The following is a 25,615-nucleotide window of genomic DNA, read 5'->3' on the forward strand; positions in this document are numbered from 1 at the left end:
ATAAAAAACTGGAAAAAGGCCACCGACTAACCCAATAAATCACTAATTTGTGTTCTGTTATGCTAAGAAAACCTATAAAATACCACACGCTATAAAAACTTAAATAACTTACATTTGAAAATGACTTTGCCGCTGGCCGTCCTTCTTCCGTCCGCCATGATGAAAAAAGTCGAGCTGCGCCGTGCTGCCCCGCGTTGCATCATGGGATTGCCTTACCGGCTGAGGAAGGGTCTAATGCTCATTTATTACAGGGTCAGATTAAGGTATCTTAGTAGACAGCATTTTTAAGGTATCTAAGAATTGGGACAGCCTACTTCTCAGGAACGCGCATCCCATGACGTAAGATGCTGTCTATATAGAGAGCTCACTAGGTTTTGGGACAGACCCTATATACACAAAGCCTAACAAGCACCGTGTGAAACACATTATTCTAACGAGACAAGTGAACACACACACCCAGCCACACCCACGGACGTACATATACAGACATGGAGAACATTAACACACACCCGAAGGGAGGGGTTCGGGGCTGTAGCGTGACAGAGCCCCCCACCAAGGGCAGTACCCGTCCTGGGGTGCCTATTGCAGCAACAAAGCCCCGGACCCACAACGATGGGCGGCTCTGGAACCGCCGGAATCACGCGTGCCCTGGAGATGTTGACCCAGATCTGGAGCGCGTGCCCTGGAGATATCGATCCAGATCCAAATCACGCGTGCCCTGGAGATGTTGCGGTGGAGAGCCCGCCACACACCAGCCTAGAACATCCTCCCTGCGAAGACAGGGGAAAACACGTTAGACAACACAGGCACATTCACAAAAATACAAACATGAAGGGGAACAAGGGATTGGGGAGAAACACCGGGACAAACAAAAACACAGGCACGTGAATCTGGGGAAACAGAAGACCAGGCTTCCACGCCTGCAACCCCGCGAATGAGGTAAGGGCAGTCCTGGAGTGATCGGTTTCGACCCCGATCCTTCTCCCTTCTGTCCTCTCGCGGCCCCGACTACTACGGTGAGGGCGAAGAAGAAGACTATCCTCCGTCCGTGTGCTCGGGTGTCTCTGATTGCACGGACAGCGAGCTGTATACTGAGGACGAGGGTAGTTCGGCCCCCTCGGAACATTCCGCTAGGACCGTGAAGGGGAGGAACAGCCCGGAGGTGAGCACTCCTGAACACACGGAAGGGAGCGCTATGGACTGCTCCTGGGGTGAGAGTCCGGCAGAGCCCATGAGCTGGAGCCTGGGCAGTGAGGAGGAAGAGGAGATGGAGGTCGCGAACAGCGCTCCCACTGCCGGGTTAGGAAGGCTTTCACCCGGAGGGAGGGAGAATCACCAGTGGACTCCACCGAGAAGAGAGAGAGCGCGTGGGCGGAGCCATCCTGCGGCACGCCCCTCGGGGGCTACTGGAGAGACCAGTCACGCTGCACCAAGCACGTTCCCCTGCCGCGCTGCACGCGGTGGAGGGTTTGCGGCGAGGGCGGGAAGAGGACCGCCCACCGCAGCGCCTGCAGATCCCGTGTTCTCCCCGCTGGCAGCTCTTCTCCTGGCGCAAAGCCTGGCGCCATTTACATGTTTGTCTGTCCCAGTGTTTGTGTCTATTCCCGTGTTTCTGCCTTATTCCCTTTTCCCTCTCGTGCCCCTGTGTGTAAATGTTCCTGTTTGTGTGTTTGTGAACGTCCTGTTATGTCTGTCTAACGTGTTTTCCCCGGTCTTCCCAGGGAGGGTGTTCTAGGCTGTTCGTGGCGGACTCTCCCAAATTTGGGCATCTCCCAAATTCAGGACTGAGCGCGTCGGATCCGCCCATCTACGTGGGTTCGGGGCACTTGGTCCTATTGGCACCCCGGGACAGGTAGTGCCCTTGGTGGGGGAGTCTGTCACGTTGAGGTCCCCGACCCCTCCCTTTGGGCGTGTGTTTACGTTGTCTGCATCTACTCGTCTGCGTCTGTGGATCTCCGTGGGTGCGGTTATGTCTTGTGATCATCCGTCTCACATGTGGCTCGTCTCGTCATCACGTGGGGTTTATGTGGTCTGTCTTTGCGCAGTGTCTTGTGCTCGTCGTTGTTTGAGTCGTGTATGTTGATACATGTTAAGTGTTCTCCGTGCGCTGTCTGTGCTCTTTATATGTAAATAAAGTGTAACGTTTGGAAACACAAGTGGATTTCTGTCTCGTCCGTTGCCTGGCACCAGACGTCACAATATATATTTCTAAAAAAAAAGCAAAATTATTCATTGAAATACTGAAATGATATCCATTTACCACTTAGCTGCTATGTTTGACACACAAACATTTCTGGTAGGAAGAACATAGGTTGGATCCAGCAAATGAATGAGCTCTCTGAACCCCTCATCCTCCACTACTGAAAAGGGTTGGGTATCCTTTACAATCAAGTTTACCACAGCCTCATGTAGCACCTGCTTCCTGGAATCTGTAAGACGCATAAATATAAAACAATTGAAATGACACAATAATATACTGATAGATATATGATATGTACCTTACCTGCTTAGGGTGTAGCTGGATGGTGATGTCCTCGTCTGTTCTCCTAGACTGGGTTTCTTGGTTTTTGTTTGTGAGGTCAAAACGGGCAAATAACTGGTTTAGTGTGTCTGGATGGGTATCGGCTGTGGCAGTTGTGGGCAAGTCTCTGTATCCTGTGAGATTTAATTCCTCTCCACACACTTCTGGTATTGTTCTGGTTGAAGGGCTCCTGAATGCGCAGTTGGTGTTTGCGCTTGGCCTTTACGATGCCTCTACTCAGGTTGGACCTTGCTTCCTTGTATAGGCCAGTTGATCCCCCTGTCAAAAAGCAGAGATCTTGGCTTTCAGCAGCATCCTCAGTTGGTTTATGGTTTGGAAACACTTTGAACGTGCGGGTCTGTCACATTTTCAGCACAGAAATTAACATAGTCTAGTACAGATGATGTATGGTCATTTAAGTCTGTCCCAGCAGCAAAAACCTCCCAGTCGGTGATCTCAAAGCAGTCCTGCAGGTTGAAGTGGCTTCTTCAGTCCATACTTTAACTGTATTTATGGTTGGTTTTTATCTGCAGATTAGTGGTTTATATGCTGGTGTTAGGGACAGGGACACATGATCCGAGAGACCAAGATGTGACAGGGGTCTGGCTCTGTAAGCGTGAGGGATATTACATTAGACCTGGTCTAGGATGTTGCTCTCTCTTGTGGGAAAGTTGACATATTTATGGAATTTTGGCAGGACAGTCTTAAGGTTGGCATGATTAAAGTCCCCTGCCACGATGATAATGCTGTCTGGTTGAGCTGCTAGCTGTTTGCTAATGGAGGAGTGTAGTTGTTCCATGGCAAATTTAGCATTAGTTTGTGGTGGTACGTAGACTGCAATAATGGTCACAGATATGAACTCTACATAAAAAAATGGTCTACACTGTAGTATCAGAAATTCGATGTCCAGAGAGCAGTAAGAAACTTTAATGGTAGTATTAGAACACCAGCGATTATCAATATAGGTGCAAAGTCCCCCTCCTTTGCTCTTACCGGAGTCCGCTGTTCCGTCTGCTCTAAGCACGGTACGTCCCGCTAGCGCGATGCAAGCATGAGGTGTGTTTTTTTCCAGCCAAGACTCCGTGAATGAGTGCACAATAATCCAATTCTTGTGATCTTCAGTCGTAGTTCGTCCATTTTGTTATAAAGCGACCGTGTGTTGGCTATAAACAGACTTGGAATGGCTGGTTTAAATGGCTTAGCTTTTAGCTTTGATGTTATCCCTCCTCTCTTTCCCCTCTTTTGTTTCCTATCACGCCGCCGTCTGCGTCGTTTCAACGGTGGAAGAGCAGTGTTGCGAATAATGTCGTTGGGTAACGGCGTCATTTTGTCAGTAACGGGATAATATAATTAATTACTTTTCCTGTCGTTACAACGCCGTTGATGTTACTGGTCATTAAAAGCGATGCGTTACTATATATTGATATACTAATGGTAATGCGAGCGGATCGCTGCCCAGGCTAGTGAGGAGTAACAGATCTCGATAGGTTCGATACAGATTACAGTTCTCGGTGTAACACCTGTTTAACTTAACAAGTCAGTAAGCGGCGCGCGAGCGGTGGAGGCGTTTAAACTTGACGCATCACATTATTTGCAGTGTTGTTTGCTCTCTGTGGTCGAAGATAAAGGCTTACAATAAGCACTGCACATTTCGTCAACTGATGCAAGTTACGAACTGCCGTCCTGAAAGACAATGTCGAAGAAAATCCAGCAGCTGTATGATGAGGAAAGTAAAACAGGTTATTGTGAAGAGTGCCACAAATGTGGCTCTGACTGGGTATCACTGGATTCCAATATCCTGAGCAAAACTCCCAAAATTAAACATTTTTGGTCAGAATTTCCAGTGTTCTGAAAACTGTTTGCTGTTTTCTGCACTCATCTATTGGTCTGTGTAGTAGACTGGTGGAAAAATAAACAAGATGTTGAAGTTTATGCTTATGTTCATTGATTCATTCAATCATTCAAACTTAAATTAATATTTCTCATGTTAAATACCGAAATGCGATTAATTTTGATTAATTAATTACAAAGCTTCTGATTAATTTAGATTAATTCGATTTGATCGCGTTGTCACGGAACAGCTCCGGACCCTTCCCTGTGGGCGTGCCGTTACGTTGTCTGCGTGTCGTTATGTCCATGTTTGTACTTCCATGGGCGTGGGTCGTCTGTGAGCGTGTTCGTTTGTTACACCTGTGCCTTGTCTCGAGGTCACGTGGGTCCGTGTAATTCACCTATTTAATTGGCGTTCACGCAGTGTCTTGTGCTCGTCTTTGTCTAAAGTTCATGCCCGTGTAAGCACTAGTGTCAGCGTGCTTGCACCATTTGTGCTGGGCTTTGCGTTGTGTGTAGGGATGTCCCGATCCAGCTTTTTGAACATCCGATACCGATATTTATTTGCACTTCCGATCCGATACCGATATCGGCCGATACCGATACCGGCCTATCCAAGCATGTATTAAAGTTTAAAGTTATTTAGCCAACTTACTTTGTTGTCAAACTCATGTTGAAAAGCGTTTTACTCTTGATAACAAGTAGCCAGCTGAATTAGGTGTGTTTGAATAATACACAATGGTTGGTAAGGAGAAACTGACCTGTTTATTAAACTCAAAATAGACAAAATATTAAATAACAAACAGAAATAGCATCAGTAAACCAAGGATTAAAAAGCCACAAGTGCAAATAATATTGTAAATTATATAAAAAAAAAAACACACAACCTGAGTGGAAAATAGTCTATTATTAACATTAACATTAACATCCATCAGTGCTCTTGAACAAGTGTAAACCAAAGCTTAAAAAAAAATCCGTGCACATATCGTAAACTAATTAAAAGCAAAATGCTTTCTACTCCACACTTTGCTGCTCCATCCCCATCTATACACTCCCTTCAATTCAAACGTTTCTGCCAGTGTTAGTTGTGTAGGACCTTTCTTTTTGTCTTCGGTTTTCATTAGAAACTCGTCATGTTGTTTATGGTGGTATTTTGCCAAATGCTTGATTAGATTGGTGGTATTAAAAGTTCTTACAGCTTTACCACAACGCTTGACTTTACTGTGGCATATGTTGCACTCTACCTCTTCGTCTTTGTCATCCTTTAAGGTAAAATAATCCCACACAACTGACCGATAACTTCAAATTCACACGGCGGTCCGAGATGCCACGGAGCTAAATTGGGGCAGAAACTACGCTCGTGTGCTGAAGGTGTGCTGGAAAATGCGGACCGGATTTTACTCTCACTAGCAAAAACTGGAATGGATTATCTAAATGGGTGCGCAGGAAAACGGGATAGGACTTAAAAAAACTGGATCGGGAGTCTGGATCGGCATTTTCTCGTGTCTGCCGATCCGATACGCATTTTTTGCTAATATCGGCGGCCGGGACAACCCTAGTTGTGTGGATGAAATAAATGTTCTGTGTGCACCGTAAGACGCTGGTAGTGTCTCCTTCTTCCTCCGTCACCACAGCGTCACACGCGTCCCACCCCTAGTATATTATGCTTATTATGTATTGATATATATAAAAGACAAGATGTAATTTGATCATTTGTATGATGCGTAAAATTACGCTTTACTTTGTGAATTAAGCTAGAGAAGGAATTTATTTGTCGAAGAGTGACTAGGAGGGTAATTGTTGGTTAGTTTCTTTCACACTAGTAGGTATAGGCCTGTAGTGTATGAGAAATAATTAAACACAATCCCTTGATACCTCTGAAAGAAATGCAGTATGTGCCACTATTGTTATTTTATTTATGTGCTATGTTATGTAGTTTGATATAGATTATATAGATTTGAATGTGAATGGTCACATACCACATTATTGAAACACTATTGTATTCATTCACCTTCCTTAAGCTTAAGTGACTTTCCATTCCTAATCCATAGGGTTCAAAATGACATTGGTCCACCCATTGCAGCTAGAACAGCTTCAACTCTTCTGGGAAGGCTGTCCACAAGGTTTAGGAATGTGTTTATAGGTATTTTTGACCATTCTTCCAGAAGCGCATTTGTGAGGTAACATATCGATGTTGGATTAGAAGGCCTGGCTCTCAATCGCCACTAATTCAACCCAAAGGTGTTATATCAGGTTGAGGTCAGGACTCTGTGCAGGCCAGTCAAGTTCATCCACACCAGACTCTGCCATCCATGTCTTTATGGAACCCTTGCTTTGTGCACTGGTTGGAAGAGGAAGGGGCCACCTCCAAACTGTTCCCACAAATTTTGGAGCATGGAATTGCTTTGGAGCATGGAGTTCCTTTGACTGGAACTAAGAAGCCAAGCCCAGCTCCTGAAAACAACCCCACACCATAGTCCCCCCTCCATTAAACTTTACACATGGCACAATGCAGTCAGACAAGTATCATTCTCCTGGCAATTGTTAAACCCAGACTTGTCCATCAGATTGCCAGATGGAAAAGCATGATTCATTTCTCCAGAGAAAACCGTCTCCACTGCTCTACAGTCCAGTGGCGGTGTCCTCTACACCAGTAGTCCCCAAACTTTTTTGCGCCATGGACCGGTTACATGTCAGACAATATTTTCACGGACCGGCGGGGTAAATATGACAAAATAAAATGATACGACTGGCATAAAAACAAATATAAAGCACATAAAAATAACACACCAGACGCACCGACTGATGTAATTGGGAAGAAAATCCCAATTTTATCCCCCCACAATAAATCATCACTCAGACTCTGATCATCAATAAAATATATACTTTTTCTGTGCGGCCTGGTACCAAATGACCCACAGACCGGTACCAGTCCGCGGCCCAGGGGTTGATGACTGCTGCTCTACACCACTGCATCCGATACTTTGCATTGCACTTGGTGATGTATGGCTTAGATTCAGCTGCTCGACCATGGAAACCCATTCCATGAAGCTCTCTGCACACTGTTCTTGAGCTAATCTGAAGGCCACATGAAGTTTGGATGTCTGTAGTGATTGACTGCAGAAAGTTGGCGACCTCTTCACACAATGCGCTTCAGTGTCTGACCCCGCTCTGTCAGTTTACATGGCCTACCACTTTGTGACTGACTTGCTGTCGTTACCAAACACACCCCTTTTCTTATATTACAGCTGACATTTGACTGTGGAATATTGAAGAGTGAGGAAATTTTGTTGGACAGGTGGCATCCTATCACAGTTCCATGCTGGAATTCACTGAGCTCCTCAGAGCAACCCATTCTTTCACAAATGTTTGTAAAAACAGTCTGCATGCCTGTAATGTTTAGGCAAGGTGGGCTGGACACAAGTGTGGACACTATAGTAGTTTATTAGCAAACCTACTAACACTACATAAAATACACTGACATAAAACAAGACAAACCAAACATTAATCAAAAAAACCAACACTAAAGAACAACACTAATACACAGAACTGGGGAGACATAAAAAGTAGCATAAAATACATGAAACAGCAAGATCACTAACAGAATAGAAACTCGTAGTACTTACAATAACCAATAAAGAAATGACAAACCACAGGACTTCAAAACACAGACTGAACCAAGAACCAAACAAGACAGACCTGACAACAATGATGAGGTGGCAGCGTGAAGTCGGACACAATAAGGAATTTCAAAATAAAAGCACACAAAGAGGAAACCAGAAAATAAATCAAAATAAGAGGGGTTGCTGTGGGGAGGTCACAATGCCTAGGTGCTTAATTTTATACACCTATGCTTGAATGTTTCTTCTCATATTTGAACTGATATCTTTGTTCAGAGGTGTACAAAGAACTGAGATTGGATAAGACTTATGATATTTAATGCAATATGTAGCATTTCGACATTGAAACCTGTAATGATGCAACTGAGGACAGAATATAATGTGCATGATCTTGCTTATAGGTCATGTTTTTTGAGAGGACAGGGAACACTCGAGGACCAGCAGGGGATCCTGATTGAATTAGATGGTCTTCGAGTAAAAGACAAACAAGGAGATACACAAGTACTGCTTGCATCCACATACATTTGCATGACATGGCAATTGAATGAAATGCCAGGTGTATCTGCAAGAATTTTAGTTTTGTCCAGTTTTGCCCCAACGGACACTCATTCTTTTGTGTGCACATTTTTTTGTTTCTGGGGTGCGTTTCTTGAAAACGAATGATCTTAGAAACTTACGAACAACTTTAAGAGCGATGTAACTTTAAGAATGCCTTCTTAGTCTCCCAATTTACGAACGAGTTCTAAGTAGTTCTTTGTTGACTCCGCCTCTGCATCTGCCCTGGAAAAGCTCCTCTACTCGAAAACCGAACCACCAATTTACCTATTTATTTTCATTATTACAGCACAAAAGTATCATTGGCAAAATGACAATCATAAAAACTAACAACTAATAAGTGTTGAAATTTCAAGTACAAGGAAAAAATTAGTAGAACTCTAAAATTATTATCTTTGCAATTCTGACCGATCGTAGGCTTTTATCAAGGCTATGAATAGGGCACACAACCTTTCACACATTATCCAAAACCATGGCAAACAAGCGGAGAAAGTGAAAAATTCTGTCGAGTGAAATGAGCCAAAAACAAAAGTAGACTGTTTTCAAAACCTTGAGGAAGTTCCTCAAATTCAGGGAAAAAAAGAGATCAGACATGGCATGTGGCATGACTTCTGTAGTCAAGGGGGCAGAACTCAGAAAGGAGAGGGCTAAGATTGGTGGAGGTCAAATGTTCACAAGTGCTTTTACTGTTAAGGAAGAGAAGGCACTGGGGATACTGGGCCCCACAGCTACTGAAGGGATACCAGGGGATATGATACATTTGATTATATTTGATATATATTTTTTTGGCATACAGCTCATGAAAACCCAAAATTCTCACAAAATTAGCATATCATGAAAAGGTTCTCTAAACGAGCTATTAACCTAATCATCTGAATCAACAAATTAACTCTAAACACCTGCAAAAGATTCCTGAGGCTTTTAAAAACTCCCAGCCTGGTTCATTACTCAAAACCACAATCATGGGTAAGACTGCCGACCTGACTGCTGTCCAGAAGGCCATCACTGACACCCTCAAGCAAGAGGGTCAGACCATACCTGTCAAGTGTCCCGTTTTGGCCGGGAAAGTCCCGTATTTTACCGCTCTGTCCCGGCGTTATCCCGTATTTGTCCCGTATTTTCAGTTTTCAATTTTAATTTTTTTTAAAGCATTCATGTGCCGCTCCAAACAGAATTCTGTCACTAGCCTCGCGAGAACAGCCACCCAGACTACTGCAGGTGGCAGTTCTCGCGAGGCTAGTGACAGAATTCTGTTTGGAGCGGCACATGAATGCTTAAAAAAAAATTTGAAAACTCGCGAGTTTAGTCACATTTGTAGTTCAAAACATATTTGGGGTGTTTTTTCTTCACTTTTTGCCACTCCAAAGATGTTTTTCGTCTCTCCTACAGCCTCGATTGCAGCTATATGCAAATAACCGATTATGCAAATTAGGCGATGACATCATATACGGGAAATAAGGAAAAAGTGTGGCAGAAAACGCTGCACAACGAGAAGAGGTGACTGGACCCTGAGGATGATTGTGGATAAGGGCCGATTCCAGATTCCAGACATTGGGGGACCTGCAGAAGCAGTGGACTGAGTCTGCGGTAGAAACATCCAGAGCCACTGTGCACAGGCGTGTGCAAGAAATGGGCTACAGGTGCTGCATTCCCCAGGTCAAGCCACTTTTGAACCAGAAACAGCGGCAGAAGCGCCTGACCTGGGCTACAGAGAACCAGCACTGGACTGTTGCTCAGTGGTCCAAAGTACTTTTTTCAGATGAAAGCAAATTTTGCATGTCATTCGGAAATAAAGGTGCCAGAGTCTGGAGGAAGACTGGGTAGAAGCATGTCAGTGATGGTCTGGGGTGCCATGTCAGCTGCTGGTGTTGGTCCACTGTGTTTTATCAACGGCAGGGTCAATGCAGCTAGCTATCAGGAGATTTTGGAGCACTTCATGCTTCCATCTGCTGAAATCTTTATGGAGATGAAGATTTCATTTTTCTGCACAACCTGGGACCTCCTTACAGTGCCAAAACCACTGGTAAATGGTTTAATGACCATGGTATTACTGTGCTCAATTGGCCTGCCAACTCTCCTGACCTGAACCTCATAAATAATCTGTGGGATATTGTCAAGAGACAGTTGAGAGACGCAAGACCCAACACTCTGGATGAGCTTAAGGCTGCTATCAAAGCATCCTGGGCCTCCATAACACCTCAGCAGTGTTACAGGCTGATTGCCTCCATGCCACGCTGCAGTGAAGTAGTCATTTCTGCAGGATTGCCGACCAAGTATTGAGTGCATAACTGAACATAATTATTTGAAGGTTGACTTTTTTTGTATTAAAAACACTTTTCTTTTATTGGTTGGATGAAATATGTGTGTAATGAATCTAAAATATATGAAAGTCTAATGTTTATCAGTACATTACAGAAAATAATGAACTTTTTCACAATATGCTAATTTTTTTAGAAGGACCTGTAGATTGGGTTCAAGAGGCTGGGAGTGTGTATGGGGATCATAGTGCCGTACACTGCACCAACATTTCCAGGATGTGACGGGCAGGGAGTACGAAATAAAATAGAAGCAATCATGCCAAGTCTCAGAGAAAAAGGATGGTTTAATGAAGAAAGTGCACAAACCGAAAACCCGTGATGCAATCCAAATCAAGGATATAATGACCAGCAGTCAACTGGTACAAAGATAAGACATATATAGACAAACAAACGACCCTCAGGTGAGATGAATTGCGGGCCCCGCCCACCTGAGGGACGAACAAAACACAACAACAACAAGACAGCTGCCACTGTGGACGAAGGCGACCAGTAGGGGGCCCGCCGTACCGTGACACAGGAATGTTTACAATTGCATGAAAACCAATTTTGGTTTTATGTAATGCATTCCTAGTCCTTGGAAATTATATTGCTGCATGGCGAAGCAATGCTTTAGTAACAGCATGCACACATTTAGATACGTCAGCTTTTCTTAGTCCGTGGGCATCACCAACAGTCTGCAGAATCCCACCTGTGGCATAAAATCGGAGAGCGGTCAGTAACTGCGTCGTGGAGCTAAGGGCAAAATTCTGCTTTCAGGCGAACTGCATGGATGTTGTCTTCTTAAATTATGTCTTCTATTCAAAGCCAATACTCTTTGAAGAGCTGCCATGTTCATCATACAAGCACAATTGCTAGACTTAATCTAAGTTACTTATATGTGCTACTGACTAATCAATCAATTTTATTGGTTAAGTTAAAACAAGCTTAACAGGCCAACTTGTAGCCATTTCTTTGCAAAGAATACATTAATTGTGAAAGTCTGAAAGCGTGGCCACTCTAGGTTCTCGGTGCTTTACACTGGGATCCTGGGGGAACGGAATTTCCCATTCGTCGGATCAATAAAAGGTTTATCTTATCTTATTAACTGTACGATAATGAACGGAGAGATTTAATTAAATATTGGGAACATGTCAGCTAATGCTAAATAATTCAAAGTAGTACATTTGATTTTTGTTGACACTTAATGTGGTATATGTGATGTAATTACTTAACATGTGTATATATATATATATATATATATATATATATATATATATATATATATATTAGGGGTGGGACGCGATCAAAAAAATTAATCGAATTAATTACAAGCGTTGTAATTAATTAATCGAAATTAATCGCATTTCAATATTTAACGTGAGAAATATTAATTTAAGTTTGAATGATGAATGAATCAATGAACATAAGCATAAACTTCAACATCTTGTTTATTTTTCCACCAGTCTACTACACAGACCAATAGATGAGTGCAGAAAACAGAGCAAACAGTTTTCAGAACACTGGAAATTCTGACCAAAAATGTTTAATTTTGGGAGCTTTGCTCATGATATTGGAAGAATAAGAAGAAGTGAAGTAAATCAGATGTTTTTTAATACCATTTTAGATGGTAGACTTTTTCTTTAATTTCCCAGGCCTCTTACACAGGCATCTCCATAGTGCCTAGTGATCTTCTGCATGCTCAAAGCAAATGACTGGATCTTTCATTCATCATCTATAATATGAGCTGTCACACCAAGATAATTCTTGTTGCTAACAGAGGTCCAGTGATCCCCAGTCAGAGCCACATTTAGGGCACTCTTCACAATAACCAAATAATGTGATGCGTAAAGTATTGTAATGATCCTTAAGGGATTATTGGGTTACTGTTTCTTTAAGTTAAGTTGTGTGTGCGAGTGGAAAAGTGCGCGAGGAGCGAGAGTGAGAGAGAGAGAGGATTCGGTTATTTTTCTTGAGTGAGTTCGCTTGTATTAATGTTTAAATAAAAGAGACGAGTTGTCAACAGTAAACTGTCCTGGTATTTAACCAACGTTACAGTATAAACGCCTCCGCCGCTCGTGCGAGGTGTGCGAAGTCGCGCGCGTCACTAGCGAAAGTTTAATCCAGTCTTGATTAGGTTTAATCAGTTTTAATGGTCCAATGAAGGTAATTAAAAAACCAGGACATTTCCTCACTTAAAAAAACCCCGGGACAGGATGTGAAATACGGACGTTTGTTCACCCTATCGTACTAGGAATACATTTATCAGCTAAGTGATCATTACTGACCTGCGCATTAGTACCAACATGTTTTGCGTTGAGGCGGTAACGAAGGGTGGAAGTGCTCGTGTGATAAGCGAACTCCTTCCTACATAAAATGCAAATAACACTATATTTATTTTTACTTCCATCTGGACGTTTCTTATATTTATATTTCCCATCCACCAGCGTAGCGTCTTCACTCATCTCCATCATGCTCATCTTATTGTGCGTCCATATAATCTGTATGTCTGGAACTCGTGCACTGAGAAACATTCACGGTGCAAAAGTGTCTCATGCGTTAAATGCGTTAATTTTTTTAGTGCGTTAATTTTCCTGTAATTAATTAATCGAAATTAACGCGTTAAAGTCCCACCACTAATATACCACACCAGACCAGGCAGGACCCCAGGATGCAGGCTGTGATGCCCTGAAACAATCCAGCACATAAAAGTGGGAAACAAGGTACTCTTTGTTCTATGTTGTATTGTGTATTTAAAACTATCTCTTACGATAGTATCTCTTACACATACTTACAATAGTCAAAATACAGATTAAGACATTTCAAACATGGTTTTTATCATACAAGTGTAGTTTCAAATAAAAAGTCTTATGATGGCCTATATCACTTTATGTAGTTGCATATTTTATTGGTAGAACTCCTAAGATGTGCTGTTAATTGTGTAAGAATATTTACAAATGTCAAGAATCTCATAATTGTATATACATTGTGTTTGATATTGTTCTTCCAGGAAATCATATTCAAATATGATGCATATTAAAAAATACACAACTATCAGGACAAATATGTTTGCCTAATCACATATTGCACAGTAAACATAATACCGGTACTTAATACAATTAAAAATGAAAAACCAGATGTTCCTGGTAAAAGAATTTCCCTCTTGCACATTCAGTAACCGTTTAAAGCATTTATATGAAAACAACTGTAGGGAAACCTTTAGTTAACAGGTAGAAAAACATAATAGAATAGAGCCATAATGCCAGCACTAATAAGAGCAGAAATTGGTACAGTAACAAACCAGGCAATAAAAATATTCCGAAAGAGATGCCAGTCAACAGACTTCCTGGAGCGAAGCCAACCCACAGACACCACAGACCCAACCTGTTCATTTTAAAAACAGAAAGTGACAGAGGCTAATACTATGTTGTAGTAAACCTGAATCTGAACTTAAACCTGGGCTATTCAATTTACCAAAGGTAGATTGCTATCAATTGATAAATGTATTTTGACATTAGTGTAAAAATTAATGCACATTTCTATTATATGAATATGAGGACTCACCTTGCAATGAGTGGTGCTGACTGGGAGTCCAATGTTGGAAGCAATCACTACTGTGACAGCAGAGGCCAGCTCAATGCTGAATCCACTATGAGCAAATGATACAGCATCAAAGACCATTTTACTCAAAAGTTTCATTTGAAAAGTGTTATACTTGATCAATATAAATGTCAACTGATCTGATTTACACTATCAGTCCAAAGTTGACACACTAACTCTTAAATTTCCTCATTAAAAAACGGAAGATGCCAAACCAATGAAGTAACATGTTATTACGCTCTCATACACAAATTACACAATAATACAAACATTTTATTCTTTGAACTAACTATATTATATTTTGATGACAGCTTTGCATGTTCTTGGTGTTCTGTTGCATCTACATCAGTCCTGAACACATTCTTACACATGCAGAGACCTTGTAGAGTGAGGAACTAAAGCTCTGAAATAAAACTTTGCTGAGGATGCATTTAAGACGGTGTGTGAGTTGAGAATGAATTCATATATAACACCTTTCCCAAATTATATTTGTATTCTAAACATAATCCATTACATTAAAATGCCTTCTATTACAAGTTTTCAATTTGCCTCCATCACCTTCTGCTTTTAAATGAACAGGTTTATACTATATTGACAAAAGTATTCTCTCAACCATCCAAATTATCAGAATCAGGTGTTCCAATCACTTCCATAGCCACAGGTGTATAAAATTAATCACCCAGGCATGCAGACTGTTTTTACAAACATTTGTGAAAGAATGGGTTACTCTGAGAAGCTCAATGAATTCCAACATGGAACTGTGATAGGATGCCACCTGTGCAACAAATCTAGTCATGAAATTTCCTCACTTCTAAATATTCCACAGTCAACTGTTAGCTGTATTATAAGAAAATGGAAATGTTTGGGAACGACAGCAACTCAGCCAAACTTCATGTGGCCTTAAGATTAGCTGAAGAACAGTGCACACAGAGCTACATTGAATGGGTTTCCATGGTCAAGCAGTTGCATCCAAGCCATGCATCACCAAGTGCAATGCAAAATGTCGGATGCAGTGGTGTAGAGGACGCCATCACTGGACTTTAATCTCTCCAGAGAACCTGTCTCAACTGCTCCAATCACGCTTCTCCATCTGGCAATCTGATGGACGAGTCTGGGTTTGACAGTTGCCAGGGGAACGGTACTTGTCTGACTGCATTGTTCGAAAACTTTACACATTGTGCATTGTGTAAAGTTTGGTGGAGGGGGGACTATGGTGTGGGGTTGTTTTTCAGGAGCTGGGCTTGGCCCCCTAGTTCCAGTGAAAGGAACTCTGAATGCTTCAGCATACCAAGACATTTTGGACAATTCCATGCTCCCAACTTTGTGGGAACAGTTTGGAGCTGGCCCCTCCTCCAACATGACTGTGCACCAGTGCACAAAGCAAGGTCCATAAAGACATGGATGGCAGACTCTGGTGTGGATGAACTTGACTGGCCTGCACAATGTCCTGACCTCAACCGGATAGAACACCTTTGGGATGAATTAGAGCAGAGACTGAGAGCCAGACCTTCGCGTCCAACATCAGTATGTGACCTCACAAATGCGCTTCTAGAAGAATGGTCAACAATCCCCATAAACACACTCCTAAACCTTGTGGACAGCTTTCCCAGAAGAGTTGACCTACAAAGCCCTTTCTCACCTACAAATCATCTTGCACCTTCTTACCTATCTGATCTTTGTCCCTACAAACCATCTCGCTCTTTCAGGTCTTCCTCTGCTGGACTACTAACCACCCCTACATTCCACCTCCAAGGTTTTGGTCACCGAGCTTTCTCTCGAATGGCACCTCGACTCTGGAACTCCCTCCCTTCTCCAGTTAAACATTCTGTTTCTCTCCACTTTCAAAACAAACTTAAAACCATATCTCTTTGCACTGGCCTATAACACTCCCCTTACCTTCAATACCTGACTCTAAACCCCTATACTACTGTCAACTCCACAAATATTAGTCTACTTTATTTTACTCTATCATCAGCTCTCAGTATGTTACTATACTTCATGACCTCTTCCAATTTACAGCTTTATTCTTATTGTCTGTTGCCTGTATTTTTTTGTTCCTTCTGTCTGTTCTGTTACTCTAAAATGTAAGAGTCTTTGGATTCCTGAAAAGTGCTATAGAAAAATAAAGAATTATTATTATTATTATTATTATTATTATGTCATAAAGCGCGATTCATCTCAGACTGGTTTCTTGAACTTGACAATAAGTTCACTGTACTCGAATGGCCTCCACAGTCACCAGATCTCAGTCCAATAGAGACCAGATCTCAGTCCAATAGAGACCAGATCTCAGTCCAGTAGAGACCAGATCTCAGCCCAATAGAGCACCTTTGGGATGTGGTGGAACAGGAGATTTGCAAATCTGCCGCAACTGTGTGATGTTATCATGTCAATATAGATCAGACTCTGAGGAATGTTTCCAGTATCTTGTTGAATCTATGCCTTGAAGGATGAAAGCAGTTCTGAAGGCAAAAGGGGGTCCAACCCAGTACTAGCAAGGTGTACCTAATAAAGAGGCAGATGAGTATAGTGAGGAAAATAAGTATTTCTAAGTGGCCGGTGAGTGTATATATACAGTGAGGAAAATAACAAACAATGTATTGTATCACAATGTATCACAAAATCACAATGTATTGTATGTATGATTTAAAAAAATAATTAATTTGTGTGTTACTGTTGCAAATACGTCTCCATGAAAGATCTCACCTCGTGGTGTAGCAATGATCTTAAGAAAGGTGAGGAATCAGCCCAGAACTACACGGGAGGAGCTGGTCAATTACCTGAAGAGAGCTGGCACCACTGTTTCCAGGGTTACTGTGGGTAATACACTAAGACGTCATAGTTTAAAGTCATGGTACAGAAGGTTCCCCTGCTTAAATCAGCACACGTCCAGGCCCGTCTTGAGTTCACCCATGACCATTTAGATGATCCAGAGGAGTCATGGGAGAAAGTTCTGTGGTCAGATGAGACCAAAATAGAAACTTTTGGTCTTAAATCCACTCGCCGTGTTTGGAGGACAAAGAATGAGGAATACATCCCAAAAATACTGTCCCTACTGTGAAGCACGGAGGTGGAAGCATCATGGTTTGGGGGTGTTTTTCTGTACATGGGACAGGACGACTGCACTGTATTAAGGAGAGGATGACCGGGGCCATGCATTGTGAGATTTTGGGGAACAACCTCCTTCTCTCAGTTAGACCATTGAAGATGTGTCGTGGCTGGGTCTTTCAACATGACAATGACCCAAAGCACACAGCCAGGATAACCAAGGAGTGGCTCCATAAGAATCATATCAAGGTTCTGGAGTGGCCTAGCCAGTCTCCAGACCTAAACCCTACAGAAAATCTTTGGAGGGAGCTCAAATTCCATGTTTCTCAGCAACAGCCCAGAAACCTGGCTGATCTGGAGAAGATCTGTGTGGAGGAATGGGCCAAAATCCCTGCTGCAGTGTGTGTAAACCTGGTGAAACACTACAGGAAACGTTTGACCTCTGTAATTGCAAATAAAAGATAGTGTACCAAATATTAACATTGATTGTCACAGGTATTGAAATACTTATTTGCAGCAGTAACACACAAATAAATTATTTTTTAAATCATACATTGTGATTTCCTGATTTCTTTTTAGATTATGTCTCAGACATGCACCTAAGATGAACATTTCAGACCCTCCATGATTTACAAGTGGGAGAACTAGCAAAGTGGCAGGGTGTTCAAATACTTATTTTCCTCACTGTGTATGTATATGTGTGCGTATATCTCAATAAATTAGAATATCATTGAAAAGTTAATTCAATATTAACGTATATTGTCACAGTAGGCCTTGCTTGAGCAACATGTTGCTGTGCTGCTTTCGCACGCCTTCCCGTTCGTAGGCCAAATGAGTCGTGACTGAGACTGAGTATTGAGCCGCTTCGCTCCGCTGTTCTTTGAGTGTTTTTGTTGTGCTGTGTCCATCATGGAGATGGACTTTAAATGCAACCCAGCACTGCCAAACGTGTCTGCTGCTTCTGTCTCCCCTTACATATAAAAACACACATTAAATACTATATTAGTCAAGCACTATTGTAATGGTGTAGTAGTGTTACCTGTTACCTAGAGGGAGTAATGGGGGTCAAATCTTTGCCCAGAGTTTGTATAACTCTACGGCCCCAAACCCATAGCCCGATGCAGATAGCCACTCCCCCATAGAGGAGCAGCCAGATGGGTGTTGGGCCTTTAGAAGCAACTGAGCCACTTTCATACACCAGCCAGAGAGCTACTAAGGGTCCTATTGCATTGCTAAAAATGGAAGAGGGAAACAAGGGAATATATAACAGTGGATGATTTTGTTTCTTCATTAATTGTAAATTAGGTTCAATTTAATTACATTAGTATCAATGAGAAGGGAAATAAATTGTTTAACTGTGTGGTTAACTGCCACTTAATATGTTCTAAACACAACAGAATTTAACATAATAATTTAAGATCCCCATGGCTTAACCCTAACCAACCATAACTACATACCTGACATCATTCCCTCCATGAGCAAAAGATCCAAAGCAGGCAGTGAGAATCTGCAGAAACTGGAAGAGTACTGACACCTCTGGCTCATCAATTTCTAACTCATCCACGTCTTCTCCCCCCAGATGGTTCGCTGTACTCTCTCCATCATCCAAATTTACAGCTAGAGCATCAACACCAACAACATCTCCATCTGACATTGCTGTAGAGTAGCTGCTGTCACTATCCATGCGTGAACGTCGTTTCTCTCCAGCCTCGCTAAAGTGGCTTCCTTCACCATCTTTCAGTGATCCGTGGATGCCATAGATGGCCATAGTGTAGGACGTGTAGCTGTTGTTGCGGCGGATAGGCTTGTCTCCTTCACCCATGCATTCACCCACCTTAGCCAGGTGTAACTTGAGCAACAAATCCTTGTAGATGCCAGAGTCTTTATGTACAGTATGGAACTGACTCCCATGGAGTTCTGCATTTACCATTCCTTCATGTAGCACTGTAACAGGCAAACAAAATAAGATATATTAGACATATCAACTTAAATAAGTGATAATTACAGCTTTAGCCAGTACATTTAAAACCTCATTTGACAAATTCAGTAAATGTACCTTTATTTGACTGAATCTATGAAATAAAGAGATAGTTTGTTAAGAGGTTGTTTGTCTCAGGTATCTGAGTTTAAGTTATTTGAAGAAACTGACCATTGTTGCACTCCAGGTCTTTTGTGTCAAAGTGTTTATTATCAAGGTCAGCTTCTTCAGAGCCTCCAATGTCAAAGGCTACATTCCTATCAAGAGGAGGTGTGCAGGAACCACATAAGTAGGACTGATGTGCTTTATGATGTTCCACAGATTCATCCGTTAGCGTCCTCTTCTCAACAAATGATGCATCACTCTTGTTATATGTAATTACACCTAATAAAAAATAATACAAAATTTAATTATGCACACTGACAGATCGTCTTTATGGACTCGTGCAGGTATTTGTGTAGTTCTGCAGCACAAATATGTTTCAGTTTGAAATAGTTCTAGATACAAGTACAACTAAATAGAATCAAGCAAGCTGAAGGATTATGTAATTTTGAGGTAAGACATTTATTTAGGGCAAATTCCTAATTGTCATAAGGATGGTGCAGGGTTGAAAAGCCAGAGGAATCATTAAAATGAAACCGGAATTCACATCCAACAACTGATCAGAACACAATAACTAAAACACGGGAATTAGTCATGTAAGACCCACGCTGGTGAGAACACTAGGACATGGAACATTGAACTTCAAACTGTAATGTAGGGGGTTGCCAACAGCGGGGAAAACCCCTTAGATGCTCATCCACCACAGGGTTTTTAAGAGGTAAGAACCCAAGTGCTAGGTGTCTAAGAGGAAAACGAACAAAATCCTTCAATAGTAGGATGAGGGTGACAAAACATTCTGGCAAAAGTAAAACCAGAGGAAAAGCAAACAGAGGACGCTACGGGAAGGGCTGGCAAAAAAAAAAAAAACAACAAAAAGAACTTCCCTAAAACCAAAGACTTAAATAAAGGTTAGAAAGGCTGAGAATGGAAAAGGAATCCTAGGAGGGAGAGGAGGATTAGGGTGGAAAAATCCCACTAATAAAGATACCAATACTGGCTGGACTGTGATGCAAGAACACCCATGAAAAGACTCAGCAAGGAGTCTATTTAAAGACCTGAAGACAGGCTGGTTTAGAGGATTGGCTCCCTCTAGTGGTGGCTGGTGGTGTAGACCAGGAGCCAACCCTTACACAAACACTGTACAATGATTAGTAACAAGACAAGGAAAAGACAGGGTTTTAAAACACAGACTAATGAGGCCTGACAAGACATAGAAACCATGAACCATGACACCAGAGGAATCATGACAGATTATCATTTGTTAGAGTTTTATAAAAGTTTTGCAGTTCTGCAAAATAAACAGAAAACAGAAAATTAACCAAGTGTAAAGAAGACAGAACAGATTAAAAGAGAAATAGATGATGTAGAAACATACTTTTCATCTTCTTCTTTAAGCGGGGACACACAACATACCACACCACCAGGGCTGTCAGGAGGGAACAACCCAGTGAAATGAAAAGAGTGCCCCACCATGGTACTCTGTTGAATCCTAGCACTGTTCAAAAAAAAAAGGGAAAGATGCTTGAAATCCTGGGAAACTAGAGTGTCTGAGCTCTGCACATATACAGGGGCAGAGTTAGATTTTTGTGAATGTGGGTGCAGCAAATATAGCATAAAACCTACATTAGAACATGTGAATGTAACCCTCATAAAATATTTACTAAGGTAAATATCTGAGCAGTTATGTAGTAAAAATTGTAGTTACTTTGCACAAAGCAACAGCAGTATGCTTATGAACATTAGTATGTTTATTTAATTTTGTTTTCAACCACAACTGTTTTTTTGTGATAACAGGCAGTATTTTGATTTGTTTAAACATCAGATGTATTCTGACTGACTCTTGAAAATGTTCTGCATGGGTCCATGAAAACAGTTCATTTAGCCAGAGCAGCGTGTGAAGCTGTTTGCACTCTAAGAAGCAGAATTTGTGTATTATGTCAGTCTGCATTCACTTCCTACAGCCAACTGAACGCCTTAAGAAGTTTAAGTGTGTTAAAAAACAACACTCTTAAAGGGAGAAAAATATTCAGAATTTGCCCTGGTGAATCTACTTTTACCCACATAACACCACAAAGTCATATCTAGTGAGTTTGAATATGAGTGAATTTCTGTGGAAAACAAGTTTCAACTAATTCTTTAGTTTCCTTGAAGCAGAACCGGCTGTTCTAGTTACAGTATCATGTCTGTTCATGTGTGTGGTACAGCAGATAATGAGAGAAAGAGATTCACCGCTATTTAATGATTAGAGAATGAAGCCTTGAACTTGAACAGTTACTTATCCATGTTTCTGTGTTTTGAGAATGTGAACATAATATATCAAATATTAAATATCTAACAACAAGCCTTAAAAAAGTGGAAAATCAATATTATTAAAGTCAAACTATGCTGTGATAATATCACAAATAGCAAATATTAATAAACAACTAAGAAAATCTTTTTTCTATAGCCTGGAAACATTTTTCAAAAATGTGTTTTGTATGTGGGTGCAATTGTGTCTCTGTACATGCAATGTGAATGTTGTAAGGAATAATATGAAAGCTACATTGATGTTTGTATGATACTATTTGTATCTTTTGGTTAATCATTGGTGAGTGTGCTGACAAACAGAGCCCTTTCAATAAGGTCAGCCTTGTAAAGTGAAAAGGTAGAAACGGCCTGGTTAATAAACATCTTTCAACCAAACAAAATAAAGTCAAGAGAAACAGGCTGAAAGCATATGGTCAAACAGGTACTGACAGAAGATCAGAAGACCTGCTGAATTCCCAAGACTCAGAAGACTATGAAACAACACTCACACGATTGTCACACGCAAAAACATACTACTCAAACGGGGTTTAAAATATTTAGATTTATGCCTACTGTAGCTTTATGCCTACAGAGCAGTGTTTAATGTGAGCATGTTCATGTGTGTATTCCCATGTGTGTGAGCATGGTCATGTGTGTATACCCATGTTTAATGTAAGCATGGTCATGTGTGTATACCCATGTTTAATGTAAGCATGGTCATGTGTGTATACCCATGTTTAATGTAAGCATGGTCATGTGTGTATACCCATGTTTAATGTAAGCATGGTCATGTGTGTATACCCATGTTTAATGTAAGCATGTTCATGTGTGTATTCCCATGTGTGTGAGCATGTTCATGTGTGTATTCCCATGTGTGTGAGCATGTTCATGTGTGTGTGTGTAGGGCTGTACTTACTTGGTGCTCCAGTGAACATAATGGAGAACAGATTAATTCCCATGGTAACAGCATAGAATACTGGAAGGGCTTTTAGACCATTGGGCAATGGGTCATCCTAGAATGGATATAATAATCAATGTAAACCACAAACAACAATTAATACTTTTTAAATAAAGTTTTTTTTATTTTACCTTATTTAGGATAAACTTTCGGACATAGTGAAAGAGAGTGGCTGACATGACGCCTGACAGGAGAGGGGAGAGGAACCAGGAAGACACTGCAGCAAAAATAAATAAATAAACTGAAAACAAGCTATTATTTGATTGGTTTGATTGTGTAACATTTACTAAATTAACTTGAAAATGTACAGGACATGCTATCTTAACATCATTTGAGTAGAACCTTACTTGAACCCCAAGGTGTCCATAAACAGCCTAAATCACCTGAGACAACTGATGTATATAATCAATAAACACTATCAAACTGTTCTGTTTCTAAAATAGAGATAAGGTTTTCAGATAAGTAACATGTTAAAATTACAAGTTTTATAAATCTATAATTATAAGTCTTGATGAACTAAAAGTGTATTCCCATTTTTTGAGAGTACTTTAAAATGTCTTACCAATCCGGAGAAGTTCCAGCCATTTGACCCCTTGGTGACCCCTAGCAACTATGGAAAAACCGATAGTGGCCCCAACGATACAATGTGTTCCAGAGATAGGGAGCTTCAAAAATGAAGCCACCAACTGCCATACAGCTGACCCTGCAATATAAATACATGTGTTTGACATATCTCTTAACTGCCATACAGCTGAGCCTGCAATATAAATACATGTGTTTGACATATCTCTTAACTGGGTCAACAATACGAAGAGAAAGAGAATTGCCAACAGTAGAGGGGAGAAGAACCAAGAAGAAACGGATACAAACATATATTAATAAATACAAACATATATTAATAAATACAAACATTTATTAATAAATACAAACATATATTAATAAATACAAACATATATTAATAAATACAAACAAAAAAATTTGTTTGTTCTATAGTTAACAGAGTCAATTCCAGGTTCAGAAAGTAAAAGTCCTCACCAGGATTTTGCTCAGGCTTCCTGGATTGTGTTGATTCCACTAATTTTACTTGGATTGCACTAATTAGAAAATCTAGCAAGCTTGAGCAAAATCCTAGTGAAGACTTTTACTTTCTGAACCTGGAATTGACACCTCTGATAGTTACTAAATTAATTTGAAAATATGTTCAACTGCATGATGGCTCAACAACTGGCTCAACTAAATTATCCTAGTAAAAATTGCAATGTCATTGCCATGGATGATGAGCTGTGCTATGATGTTGCATGGTGGCATTCAAACAAATATATGAGAAAATGTTACTACATTTCTATAGACTTATGAAGTTTGTAGCTACTGTGCAATAGAGAAAACCTAATTAACTTTGGGTCAAATAAAAAACAAAAACAAACAAATCAATGCAATATAAAATTATAAACACTTTCTTACCAAACATGGCGCTGATGGAGCCAGCCATGAGCACCGGCTCAGAGCCATTGTACATGTTAATGTCAATGATGCCTGATCGAATGGTCTCGCTGACTTTTGCTCCCAGAAGTATTGCACCCACTGTCTCAAAGATGGTAGCAAGAACGCAGGCTTGACGGAGCGTCACCACTCCAGAGCCCACTGCTGTGCCAAATGAGTTAGCTACATCATTGGCTCCCACAGAAAAAGCCAAAATAAAAGCAATGATGAAGCCCAAAACCAAGAGCCACAGAAAGGGAGACATATTAGCGTTGGTGGCTGAGGCTGCAGTGGTAACAGGTAGTGACACAACTGTTGTAGATTCCATTGCAGCTATTTGAATATCACTTTGGCTCAAACTGCTGGAATCAATTTTTTAGATATTAATATATATGATCAAATCTATGTAATGCACTGGCAAAATGAGGTATTATTTTAAAATAGGGTTAAAGATAGGCAAAATAAAGATGAGGTGATTTACAAAAAAAGTAGTCTAAGGATGTTCCAAAATGTAATCAGAAATGCCCTTTTCATTTCATTTCCTTTTTTAGAATTGAATAGAACTGGCACAAGGGCACCTGCTAGCTACATATATGAATCTTAGCTTTCACTTTGTTTTGGCTATATACATCTACACACAGAGAGAATGCCATTGCAGAGCCGATCTTAGTGATGGTGAACAGCACATTCTGAAAAAGAAGGAATCGTGGAGAAATGTGACATTTTGAGTAGGCCACAGCATTATAAAACAGCAAAACACCAAATAAACCAATTTCAAAGTAATGGGCAGAATATTGTGGGTTAACCACTAGAAGTCAATATACCAAACATATATCATATATAACATAACATATATAACACACACGTGACACAAAAGGACTTAATTTGGGAACGACCAGAGCAATGAGGTAAAATTGTGTTTGTAGCTACTATTAACAATATTTTAGCAGTTATTCTTAGACACTGTAATAGAATACTGGCCTACTGAAAAAACAGTTTCTGCTTTTGAAGTGTTATAGTGACGTTCATGTCCCGTTAGCATACCCTCTTTTTTTTTGCAAAGAAGGTGGTAAAGCACTGGAAGACGATCTGAGAGATCAAAGCAAAATTATGTTTTAGTTACAGTAACTAGGCTACTCACCAAAGACGTACCATGAAATTTCCAGCAAAGTTGCGCCAATATTAAAAATGCAATTTTTTACAAAAATGCAGACTATAAACCAACAAAATGCAACTATTGCACAAGAAACTGTTCTTCTGATTTGCCCATTATTCAGTCAAAATCTCACTCAGGTTTAGTTACTTGGCTCCGTAAATTTCTAGACATCCAAGGCTGATTTTATA

At 40.8% G+C, this 25,615-nt stretch overlaps 1 protein-coding gene across 5 annotated transcripts; it reads right to left on the reverse strand.

The window, feature by feature from the left end:
* Window positions 1-11,110: 11,110 nt before the first annotated feature.
* Window positions 11,111-25,615, reverse strand: slc20a1a (solute carrier family 20 member 1a). 5 transcript variants are annotated; one of them, XM_077002956.1, is made up of 12 exons: window positions 25,424-25,615; window positions 24,254-24,960; window positions 23,355-23,495; window positions 22,924-23,009; window positions 22,751-22,847; window positions 20,924-21,043; window positions 19,618-19,830; window positions 18,926-19,412; window positions 18,515-18,700; window positions 14,385-14,469; window positions 13,466-14,204; window positions 11,111-11,532 (listed from the first exon to the last, which is right to left on the reverse strand). In XM_077002956.1, the coding sequence occupies exons 2-11, from the start codon at window positions 24,597-24,599 to the stop codon at window positions 14,040-14,042; spliced, it is 1,926 nt and encodes a 641-aa protein (XP_076859071.1). In that variant the 5' UTR covers window positions 24,600-24,960; window positions 25,424-25,615; the 3' UTR covers window positions 11,111-11,532; window positions 13,466-14,039. The 5 variants fall into 5 exon arrangements, with proteins under 5 accessions (XP_076859071.1, XP_076859070.1, XP_076859072.1 ...); XM_077002955.1 differs by having other exon boundaries at window positions 25,413-25,615; XM_077002957.1 differs by lacking the exon at window positions 18,515-18,700 and having other exon boundaries at window positions 25,413-25,615.

The sequence above is a fragment of the Brachyhypopomus gauderio genome, chromosome 4 (genome assembly GCF_052324685.1).
Source record: "Brachyhypopomus gauderio isolate BG-103 chromosome 4, BGAUD_0.2, whole genome shotgun sequence".
Taxonomy (NCBI): domain Eukaryota; kingdom Metazoa; phylum Chordata; class Actinopteri; order Gymnotiformes; family Hypopomidae; genus Brachyhypopomus; species Brachyhypopomus gauderio.